We start from the raw sequence: 12407 nt of genomic DNA on the forward strand, positions 1-12407 counted from the left end.
TGTATTTATTTCGAGAGAAAAAAAAAATTCCCTCAGACTGAAGTGTGGAGGATAAAGTGAGATATACATAATCAAGGATAGACATAAACAGAACATGCTGAGAACCCGTGAGAGACATCTTGTGTGACTGATGTTTTAGCAGATGGCCATTTACCATATTCAGTTTCATGTCCTTGAAAATACACAATTTAAAAATCACGAAAGCTTGCAACTTTCTATCTAAGCCTAAAAGACTGTCAAACTATCATTTTAATGTCATGTTTCTAACTGTGTGCATGTGAGGTTTATATGTGACTCAGTTCAGTTGTACCAAAGGAAAATAAAGACGAATATTGGAGGTGTTTGTTGCAGATAAAATAGTAGTTGCTCATTTACAAGCTCCTGGAAAATATCTAACAATCCTCCATATTCACATACAGATGAAGGAGCTCAAGTTTCACAGGCAGCCGATAGAAGAGTTGGATTTTTTCTTTATGGCATCTTTGAGGTAGAGAAACACTGCATGTTGCCTGATGTACACAAGTTTTTATCTTTTCTGGAAATGAGAGAAATCATGCTGTAGTCTCTGATCCGGTGCGACGGGAAGATTTTGGCTTTCATTGTTTTGGAGTGCCTGCCGACAGCTCAGATACCTGTGGGAAAGGACAAGAAAAATATCAAAATAGAGGAAATCATTTCGACTTCTGGTTTGTATCCATCTCCACTAAATATAAGATTTGGTCGAACATCCTTGAGTGTCGTCGGCCTTGTGTTTTTCAGTCAAGGCTGAATTCACCTCAATTCCAACACAAGGATTTCTACCTGGGTGTCGATACTCCTGAACTGCCAGGTCCAGCGTGTGTTATAAAGGAAAGGTCGGAGGTCGAAGCGGTTGTCATCGGGACCGTAGCTCTCGGCGTGGTAGGCTGGCGTCACCGTGGTCATCTTGTGACGGTTCACCGAGTACATCCTGAAGAAGTGCTTCACCTTGTGGGCCACCTGAAGGGCAACCCAGGATTTCTCTCAGTCATGAAATCACACGAAGCAGCATCTTATAAGCAGCAGCCTCAACTACATATAAAACAGGAAATTCTGCTCTGAAACAAACAGCCTGCATTGAGATGTACACATTGTTGGTTTCATGCGCTTTTGGTTTTCAACTTTTAGGACATTTATAAACTCTATGCACAAGGAATCTGAATCTTCTTCATCTCGATGTCCACATGAAGCAACGATGCAGATTTACTTGTATCCACACACATATTTGCAGACTTTTCTCGAATCGTCCTCCTCAATTGTTATTTTTCTTATCTGGTTTGCTCCTCCCCCTGGTTGCACATGACCTATACTGCTAAAACACTTCCCACCACAGGTCATCAGTGGTGATACTCCGTTAACTATGCATCCATAAACTCCCTGGCAACTTACTGATTTATGGAGAAAATTAACTCAGAGGATGGAGCCATGGCTCCGTCCTTATACATTTGGGTACAAACATTGCATATTTGTTCTGCCTCCTATTAAAGCTGGCACTAATCTCCAGCTAATCAATAACACAGATTTTACGTTCTGGGTTAGCCTCCCCTCATTTAGAACGGTAGCCCTAAACCTCAAACCCCATCATTAACAACACACACTTCAACACAACAGAGGAAGGCTTATGAGAAAAGAACTACAGTTTATCATTATTTTCCTGCAGCAGTTTGGAAGTTCTCAACAAATCATCTGGGCAGAACTTCATTTCTCACGTAGCATCCGACAACAGTGGAAGTCTGTCTCGTCAAACTTCCGAGACAAAACAACTGAAATGACGATATCTACTTTACACTGTGAGGAATCTGACTGACCTCAGACGGTGAGAGAGCGTCTTTCCACATGTGAATGAGTTTACAAAACATGCTGAAGGGGCCGCACTTGGCAATCTTCCTTAGTCGTCCAATCACAGACAGCTCCGAATAGGTCATCCCCATGTCTGCCTGATGAGGGAGGAAAAGAATTAGGATCAATACACACAATTCTTTGATTCCAATGATTGACTTGAGCTCCTGGGCCCATAATAAGAGTGCAGATCTTGGACACATGAAGCATTTTGAAATTGTTAAAACTTCATCTGATACAAGGTTGAGCACAATTAGACCCAATGATGAGGTTTTAATCTGCTCTGGTCTGACTTGGGGACGAGATCCAGTTTCATGTTTGCTCATTAAAAAAAGACACTCTTCAAATATTTCTTTGCTGGACTTGAATAGTACACAAAATACAATTTGTGGACTCTGGAGCTACACAAAGAGTACACTGTACTGGTAGCAGGTTGGCCTTGTTTACAGATGTTTACATAGTGCAGACACACACATACTCCTGTTACAATAATTTCCCCCATGGATTAATAAAGTATTTGATTGTCACAACTTTTATTTCTATAACAAATTTTATTTTCAAAATCATAAAAATAAATATCATGAGGTGACTGAAAAAACTTCTATTGTGACAAAAATATGGAGTTTCGGAAAATTGTTAATTATGGCAACATTTAAGCTTAAACTTTACACAAGATAATTAATAATAAGAATATAATCTGAAAGCCTAGATATTTTCTCAAGTGGAGCTGCTTCAACTAAACTATATAGGAAAAATAAGTACTTTTCTGTAACAATGCTTTTTATTCATTAATCTTATACCATTTGTGCCACAACTATAAAGATCATGCATTTGCAGGATGAGCAGCACAGCTGAAGTTTATCAGATATTTTCTGTCAATCAGCTTTTCTTTGCAGTTGATTCTCATTCGGGGAGGTCGATGATTCAAATTTGAATCTACTAAACCCAAATTTCCTCAATTTTCCTATTGAAGGCAAATAAACGCCCAGTTTGACTCAAAACCAAAAAGACCCAAAACAGAATTGTGCGACTGATGAGTAGAAACCTAAATGTATTTGAGTCTCCTCAGGTGACTTCAGATGTTTGAACCTGTCTCACCTCGTCTGTCTGAGACACCTGTCCGTCAGTCAGCGGCTCCAGCTCAGCAGTGGGCGGAGCCGCCAGGATGCTGCAGGGGAAACACACACCAGCGACAAACTGAGAACCACACACATGCTTGTGAAACCACATCTTCCTCAGCGGGCATGTTAGAAACGCTTTATTGTTGCTGACTTCACCCTCTCAGAGCGGTGAGCTGGAACTGTTCCACGCAGTAAAGCAGGAAGCTCTTCAGGTCCGTTTTGCTGATGCCTCCTATCGGGTTGATGTCAGCGCTGGAGCAGTCGTATTTAGTGAAATAACCCGTCAGACTGAGCAGCAACAGAGGAGGACATAGATGAAATGTAAGGTGGTGTTTAGTCGTTGAGAAACACAAACAAGGCTTCGTATCTGATGCTTTTACCATTTATGTCTGTCATGTTAAAAAAAAAAATCAGAAAACACAGCCAGCACTCGGAGTATTAGTACAGTTTCCTTCAATAACCTCTCAAAATGTTAAAGAAATAACATGACACTATGAGAATCTAAACAAGACTTTGGAAACTGTTCTGTCCTGTTTAAAATGTGCCTGCTTTGATCAACCCTGGAGGTGGCAATGCTTGAGGTAAATAAAAGGTTAATGAACTTCATGGGAATTGTAACTTTAACCCTTTCATTCCAATTTGGCACTATTCATACTTCTAACTACCTTGTACTAACTCATAAACAGTTTATGATATCAAGAAAACTCAAAAACTAAGAGAAAGACGAGAAATAGACCTTTGTGGACATGCACCAATTCTAACACTGACCACAAGGTCAAAAGTGTCACGTATAACACCTGTGAAGCAGAGGCAGTCCCAGTATTGATCTTTAAATAAGCACAGGACACAGCCTGTGGTCAGAAGTACCTCTCATCAACGTTGGCCGAGCCCAGAACCAGTAATCCACCAGGTTTACCCCGGGCCCACAGGCTCAGCTGGGCAAACAGGTAGGCCAGGACCATCCTCACTCTGGCCTGGGAACGAACACACACAAATTTGTTTTAATTTACTTCTTATGCTATTAATATTTTACTCATATATTTCCTGCCCGAGTCACTCACTCTCTTACCAATATTTTATTATTTCTTTTATCAATGTTCAAAAAAATTTTAATTAAGAAAAAAGAAATAAATATAATTTTTTGTATTTTAAATGACTGACTTTTATTCTTTTATTTTTAGTAGCTGTTTTGTTATACTTGTATTATCTGTGTCTTGTATCTATTTTATTCTGTGTGAATTCAGCACTGTGGGTTTTTACACTTTATTTATTGTACTGCCAAGCACTTTGTTCCACCACAGTTAAAGTGTTATACAAATGAGGTTGTTTGCTTGCTTCAGTATCTTGGCTATTTTAGCCAATTTAGCTATTTAAATAATTAGAGCTGCTGTTAGAAGTTAGAACAGATTTAGCAATACTAGCACCCCCCCCCCCTCCATTTTTCTATTTCGTGCAGGCTGCAGACCTTTGGAAAAACTTCAAGGTGTGCATGTGGAAAAGAAAAAACAAATATTGCCGCCACCGAATCAAAGTGCTGATTTTGATGACAGTTGTGATGAAGAGTGTCGAACCTGTATGTTCTGCAGAGCCAGGTTTTCTCTGTGGCTTCCTCCATTAGCGCGAAACTGAGGCGAGCGTCCAGTGACCAGTGAGAAAATACCCAGAATGCCGTTCACTGCCATGTCTATATTAATGGGCATGTGTGTGCTGCAGAGAAAGAAGCACAGAGTTTTTTTTTTTTTTTTTTTTTTTTTAAAGCATGAAAACTCATAACTTTTTGGAGATTTTTTTTTTGTTAAAACCGTACTAATTAATCCCTGATGGTCTGCTTTACTGGGACTGACTTACGAGTGAGTCAATTTAGTTTTCTTATCATTTTACCTGCCGATCTGGTTGGCCAGGCTTTTGGCTCTGTTGCGTGTGTCCTCTGAGGAGTTTTCACTGGCCATGTAGCAGGTGGTGAAGATGCGACCGCAAAGCTCTCTGGGGTGCTGCGGGCGATATGAGTCATCACCAACCACACGCCGGACGTCCTCCAGCACCTGACGGCCTGAAGGAAATAGACGGAGAGATAAAGAGGACGGAGGAGGAAACAAAATGAAAAGCTGTTTGTTCTTGTTATTGAGGCTGTATTTTAATAGAATTTGACCAAATTTCTACTTTACCATTTAGAAGAATAGCAACAAAAAAAAAAAGCCAAAAACTGATGGCAAATAAATGTAGAATAGAATTAATTGCATTAAAAATGAACTACAATGATGAACCTAACCGATGTTTTTATAGTGTGGAGTGTATGGCACACATATATAACAATATGGGATGATTTTATTACTTTTCTACATGGTTATAAAGAGTGGTGTGATCTATAATCAAGTCCAGATGAGCACTGTATTTACGAGGCCTTTATTAGACGCCCTGGTGCAGTAAAGCATCTTAAATTCACGATGCTGCCTCACTGAAGGTGAAAGCTGAAATGTTCAGTTTGTGTAAAACAAGAAGAAGCAATAACCTCCACAGATATGGTTTCTTTAATGTTTCAGCCATTACTCCAGGCTTATTTCTTTCCGACTGCATTCTGCTTTTTACCTTCGGGGTCAACTTTGCCAGCTGACTGCTTCTGGAGGGAGTTGCTACAGGACTAATGATCCCTGTTTGTCTAAGTGAGGCTTGGTTGATACACACTCCTTCTGTTGGCTTTTCTTTTCCCTTTCAGGTGTGTGAAGCGACTTCACTGTGAGCGGGAGCTTCCGATCAGCTGTTAATCAAGAGGGTGAAGAGAAGCCTAAAGGCAAAGCCTGTTTCCCTGTTTGGGGTTTACTTTCCTTTTTAGGAATGGGATGCTTGGTGCTGAATTACATTTCAGGTTTACTTGAATTCTTTAACATTGCCCCGAAAATTGTGTAACGGCTTTGTTCCAAGAAAAACATGGAATAGCAGGGTTGTTTATGTATTAGTTTAAACACTTAATAGTTTGTCTACACTAAGTGATTCAGATACAAATCAGATCACATTCAAACAAATCAATAAATCCTGGTGGACAATTAAAAAAACACATTTCTCGAACAAAAGAGAAATAATTTGTGGGGGTTTTCTTTTCTTTTTTTGAGAATTTGTGTCAAAGCGAAGTGAATGTTACTCACTGCCGTCCTCTACAGCCTGGCAGAGCAGCACACACATTGAGTGGACAATACAGGCAGTGGAGGAGCTGTCCACGCCTCCACTGAGAGGCAACAGGAAACCAGCCTGAAACCGTCACACCACGTCAATCCACGATTGTAAAGCTGCGTATTCTAAAAGACACATACATGATTTGCTGGTTTTCAGAGCGTGTCCCTCCTCACCTGTCCACTTCTCCTTAGGTAGTCCCACAGCCAGCAGGCCGGTCCGAGACTAAACACATATATTGAACGTCACACAGGCTCTGCAGGGGTCTGTCAATAAAAACCTTAGTCGGACTAGATGAATATGGTCAGTACCTGATCTCCTCCTCTGGTGTGTGAAAGTGCCATTTTATTGGCTGGTGGGTGGGGAGGTAGATATCATCACAGCTGGACAAAGAAAAGTCGACTTTAATCCTGTGGCACGGTCTGGGTTCATTCCCCTGCACCAGAGAGGAAAACAAAGACACTCTTGGTTAAAATTACTTTCAGATGATGATCACAATGCGTCTTTAAACAACAGGTTGATGAATATTTATATAAAGAAATTGTTCGTCGCTCCACCTCACATGTGTTTACAGACCAACACTCACCTTACATATGAACTATGAAGACATTTTGAAAAGCTTGGATGAAAAAAAGAATGACCTTCACATGATGAGAAAATCCATGTTTACAACTGTTGGTGTGAGTCACTTTCAATGAAGTGGCACGATACCGCAATACCACTCCTGTTTATAAAGGTGGTGGCTCCTGGTCTATCCTGAGCGAACTCGGCTCTCGTGACATGAAAGAAGTCTGACTGTAAGTTATACCCACAATTATGATAACAAAAATAACAATTGTACCCGTGATAGATGAGCATCGTTACACAAACATTAGGTTTGTTTTATGAGAGCTGTCTGCACACTGGTAGTTTAGCTCAGCTATATTGTTGTGCATCTTCTCATTATCTTTAGTTTTCAAGTCCATTTTCTACATCCAGATTTTAGAGCATCTTCCTCCCATGAATTGATGTAAAGAATCCGTCATTAAACCGACCCACATTGTGCTGACAAAGCTAACGTGTCATAGCATCACTACAATCAACAGCTATGTGTACTTTCCTAGTTTGAGTTGGACAATTAGAAGTCATGCCGCAGTAACTTTCAAGGTTATTTCAATCCTCAAAAACCAAGAAAGATAATGCCTGAAAACTGAAAACAGCTAATAATAATAACAATAATAGCTCATTTTTAGTGACTTGCACAACATTGGCGAATGGTGGGAGTCATTTATTTTGGAACCCAATAAGACTGTGAAGATTTGTTAGAGATGCAGGGCCAAACAATGTAAGAATGCAGCTTTGTACATTATAAATGCTTGATGATGGTGCTCCCTCACCATCACTGGCTGGCAGTGTTCTCCCCTGTAGCTCCGGACATCCTCCAGATCCAGCGTGGCAGAGATCACCTCCTGCAGCACAAACAGTGATCTTGGAATCACCAACACGACGCACCCACACTAAGGCCACTGCGTATCTCTTATTCGAGGCATGCAGCTTCCACCCACGTTTTGACGCACGCGTGTATTTCTCGTTGTGTGTACACATACCACATCGTTAAGGGAGAACTGAGCTCCATGTGCCACAATGTCTCCGTTGATGGCTACCATGGCACAGCCGTCATAGTAGACGCGGTCTCCATCACAGCCCCTCTGGTTGGCATACAGGTAGATACCACCGCTCTGGAACATCACCAGCTATTTAATAAGAGCTAAAATGTCTGCATGTTGTATAAAAACAACGTGGTACAGCACAGATTGTTAATGTACAAATTGCCCTCTGGTGGTCTTCACTTTACTTTGGCCCATGAGCAGGGCCAGTGTATTGGTAATACTTCCAACTGGAATAAACACAAGAAGTAGGTACCTTAGTGGTGGCAGACTTCACCAGGTCGACTCTTTGGTCGGCTTTACGTAGCTCGTGGTGGCTGGCGGACGAATTAGTGAAGATTTCAACTCCATCCAGTCCCATGTAAGTGTGAGGGCTGAGAGAAAAGAGGAAAATCAGACTCAGAGGTGTCTTTAGGAACAATCAGCAACACAATGCTCCACTGCTGTACCTGTCCGGGTTCCACATTTCCTCACACATCTCAGTCCCAATACATGTGTCCTTAGTGGACAGGACACAGTCACCAAACGGAACAGTATCCTGATGAAAACAGAAAATAGCAGATAAACTTCTCCTCTGAGGTTCCTGAGGAAGAAACAGTCCTTCTTTAATATCTTCTGAATATTTATCCTGAAGTAAAACACGTTCATATAAGTGAACAGTGTTGCACTGCATGCATTGCAGGAAATCTGCACCAGGTTTCAGCTCATCTTTCATCAGTGTGAATTCAAGCAAACATCACTGACTGCTTCTACAAAGACTAATAAGCTAATATTTAAATGGATAAATGTACAACAAATAAAGCAGTGTCAATTCAACGCTTTCAGAGTTACATTTATCTCAGATAACATTTGGTCTCACACAAAATGACGAAATTATGAAATGTACTAAGGTCAGAGTTTATTTTTCAGGGTTAATTTAACACATTTTAATGTAAAAATTAACACTGAATTGTGTCAAAAATATTTAATTTTTGGTCTTTTATTTTATTGCTTTTACACGATTACACTTTTCTATTAATTTCACATTTGTTTTTTTACATATTCACCTTATGCAGCTATATTTGTAAACAAACATGTAACTCAGGATAAATAGAGTGTAGATAGATGTACTTTATTGATCCTTAGTGGGAAATTGTAGCAGCACAGACAACAGAAATAGTGCAATGAACATGAAAACACACATCCTACTACTTGATATGGCCGCTACCATGGTGTGGTCTCCGAACAAGAGCTTCAACTAAATTGCACCTCTCTACGGATCAAACACCAAATATAACAAGGTCTAAAGGAATGATGTCTTTTTACCTGGCCTGTTACTTCCTGGATTATTCTGGGCAAGAAGTACTCCTCTACCTGCCTTTGAAAAGAAAAACACAAAGTTAGATCAAATCTCCATCCACGCTTCCAAGAATTTTGGAAACAAATTATGTTTTCCCTTGTATTCTAACATAATTGCCTTGTTTCGAGGGCGTCCTGTGCATGTTCTCCTGCAGGTACTACCAACAAATTCAGCACATTATCTGTTTGGTGGTTCAGTGGAACTTTGCTCCTCAGAGAAGCGGTAGGAAGAATAATTACCACTATTACTGAATGTCTTCGCTACTTCACAGTGGTGTTATCTCAGTGATGAATGGGTATTAGCATCTATCATCACTACAACAAAGATAGAGCCCAAACTTTAAAAATAAGAAGAAACTGGTGCTAAAATGACTCAATACTGCCACCAAGTGTACAACAGCAACAAGACCACTTCAATTTTCTCCTATGAGGGCTTCACTGACCTTATCCGCCTCCAAGGTGTGAACCAGCGCGTCTCTCTGTAGTTCCCGCGGTTGGCCATCACCAATTTGGGCCTGATTAACAGGATTTTTCTGCAGAATGAAAAAAAGGTGCCGAGTGATGTAGAAAGTGTGTTCTGTGAGCAGACTAACGTGTGCATTGCGACGTACCGGTTGAGAAACAGGACCCGACAGTTGTAGCGCACATTGTGGTGCATGATGGGCCTGAGAAGAGCAATGGAAACACTTTAAATATGACAGCAGACAGGGTGAGACTTTAGAATACTGAAATTCAGTCATTAATCCAAACATTTGGATCTTCGTCTCCTCTGTAGTTTAAAGTTTAAACATGTTTTTTGATATTTTATTTGGTGAATAGTGAAGAGCTCGTCATAAAAGTTTATAATTACTGCTCACAGTGGGTAAAAACCAGCCACACCAAAGGCCAATTTATAGTCACTTAACTAACCCAACGAGTCGGTTTTTGGATTGTGTAAAAACAGTAAAGTGAAGGAGAAAGGAGAAACTGTGTTTAGCTAAAACATAGAAACTTCCCACAGAAATACTCAGACTAACAAAAGTAAAACTGACCCCTAAAAGCATTTTCATCCATCAACCTTTTATACCTGCTTTATCCTTGTTAGGGTCACATGCACATGGAGCCTGTCCCATCATGAGGTGAAAGGTTGAGTACCAACTGGACAGGTCACCACTTGTACTCACATATATTCATATTCAAGGGGAATTCGAACAAATAAAATCAACCTAAAAAAGCAATTCTTTCTCTTGTGCATGAAAAAAAACCCACACAAACCATCTACTAATATCACTAGATGGTGCCAAAGCCTCACACAGGCTTCACAAATGAGCCGGTGAAGCTGCTTTTTACTCACATTCCAATATCACAGATGATGTCCTGGGTGACGGGAGACTCCAGGAGAATCCTGAGGACCTGGAAGCTGTGGAGCAGCGTGTCCGACTCATAGAAGTGGTCTGCACAACCGTAACCACTGCGCAGGATGAGAAAGGTCAAACCTCTAACCTGTTTAGGACCTGGTGCTGTAGGAGCTGCACATTGATAGCTTGGAGGATAATGACTTTATAGCAGCTCCAGGTTGTTGTGAACTCGCTGTACCAATAAAAATAGACATTGTATGCATGTATCTAGAAAACCTAATATATATATTTTTATTTCATACCATATCTCCAGCTCTGGACCCAATCTGTACTTGGCTCCTTGACTTTTAGCGATCTCAATACCTGGAGAGAGAAAGGCAGATTCAAATGTACCAGTGTACAGCCTGTCAGATTGCTTTATAAGAATTACATACATGGTTAACTGAAAGATGAATAAGTTAGACACTTCAGCAGCATGGTCAGATGTGGTAAATATAATATCAATTGGAAAAGAAAAAAAAAAGAACTGAAATTCCAAATTCTGAAGAACAAAGATGTGAACCTCTTAAACTCCAGCTTTTCCTGATGTTGTTTTTAATTGCAACTGAAGAGGCCGTCACAATACTCAATAGAAAATTATATGTTGACCTCAAATCATGCAGGAAAAGCAAAATTTACAACTGGGTTCCTTCTCCTGGTTCAGTCTAATATTGATAAAAAACAAAAAAACAAAACAAGAAATCAGTGGTAAATCATTCTATTTGTTGGGAAGTGAGTGTCTATTCAGATGAAAATATGATGATGACAAAAACTTTTTCTTACTTTTTATGGCACCAGGTTAGTTTATTTAAGACTTTTTAAACTTACTCATTTGTTTGCTAATTCAGAAGCCACTTAGTTGCTGAATTATCTGTAGTTTCTGGGTTGTAAATGCACCAACTTCAGTCACTTCATAATATATATATATTATTTTTTTTGCTAGGGAACTAAAACATCAAGGAAGGTGAGTGCATGGAAATAATAATAAAGTGCAGTTCTGAAGGAAATGCTGATTATATAATCTACTTGCTTAAGGTGTCTAAGTTTGCAAATGTTGCAGTTGTAATAGTTTAAGAGTTAACACCCTCTGCAGGTAAATACTGTACTCATAGTATGAGTCATAGTCATTGTTTTTAAGACACCTGTTTGCTTGCGTCTGTCGCCAGATCTGGCAACACTGCTGATAGAGTGAGTGACGTGCCTCCAGGTTGTGTCACACTAGCCTCATAGCTGGTGAAGCCGCCCCGATAACCCCCACCCACATTCCCTCATAACAGATTTATACTGCACAAGTCGCCCACAGACTACACACCTGGCTGACTCCAACATAGTTTTCTTACAGTTTAGTAACCAGAAACGCACTTACTCCTCAATATTCTCTCAGAGTTTCCTTCGAAGTCCAGAGCCCATTGATTCAAAGCGCAGGAGGCCACCGTCACTTTACGGCCCATCTTCTGTGCACTTCCAGCGGTGTTAGTAAAGACTAGCGGGTGCAAAAGTTGTGAAGTTTATGAGTGTAAATAAATAAATAAACAGTGCGAGGAGAATCCGGGGGAACAGAAAGTACACTACCTGCCCTCTTTTTCTTCTTCTCCAGTTTGGTCTGTTTGGAGGTTCTGAAAGAGATGCTGCTCCCAGGCGGACACAGGCGGTATTACATCAGATATTAGCTGAGAGTGTTTCTCTTCAAGCTAATACTGATAAAAGCATGTCACTTTTCAGCTCGTGTCTCAGTATCATTACATGTCCACTACCATTAAGCCTGATATCCAGCGAATAAACACTATTTACCAGGAAAAAAATTAAAGCTCCTTCCTGGATCTTGTGGCTTTGGATCCTGGGCTGTATGTCTGACACCCCAGTTTCATTACCACACACAATCCTTCAACACATTTTCATATTTG

At 40.3% G+C, this 12407-nt stretch overlaps 1 protein-coding gene across 1 annotated transcript; it reads right to left on the bottom strand.

The window, feature by feature from the left end:
* nadsyn1 (NAD synthetase 1) lies at positions 1–11974 on the bottom strand. The gene is made up of 21 exons (XM_080499384.1): positions 11870–11974; positions 10767–10827; positions 10461–10577; positions 9739–9792; positions 9571–9660; positions 9095–9146; positions 8239–8327; positions 8046–8163; positions 7730–7861; positions 7520–7591; positions 6455–6579; positions 6320–6368; positions 6119–6221; positions 4860–5028; positions 4550–4685; positions 3846–3952; positions 3135–3266; positions 2956–3025; positions 1827–1955; positions 802–978; positions 1–632 (listed from the first exon to the last, which is right to left on the bottom strand). Exons 1-21 carry the CDS (start codon positions 11952–11954, stop codon positions 597–599), a joined length of 2103 nt encoding a protein of 700 aa, XP_080355510.1. The 5' UTR covers positions 11955–11974; the 3' UTR covers positions 1–596.
* Between the last annotated feature and the right edge of the window lie 433 nt (positions 11975–12407).

This window comes from Blennius ocellaris (genome assembly GCF_963422515.1).
Source record: "Blennius ocellaris genome assembly, chromosome: 1".
In the NCBI taxonomy this organism is placed as follows: domain Eukaryota; kingdom Metazoa; phylum Chordata; class Actinopteri; order Blenniiformes; family Blenniidae; genus Blennius; species Blennius ocellaris.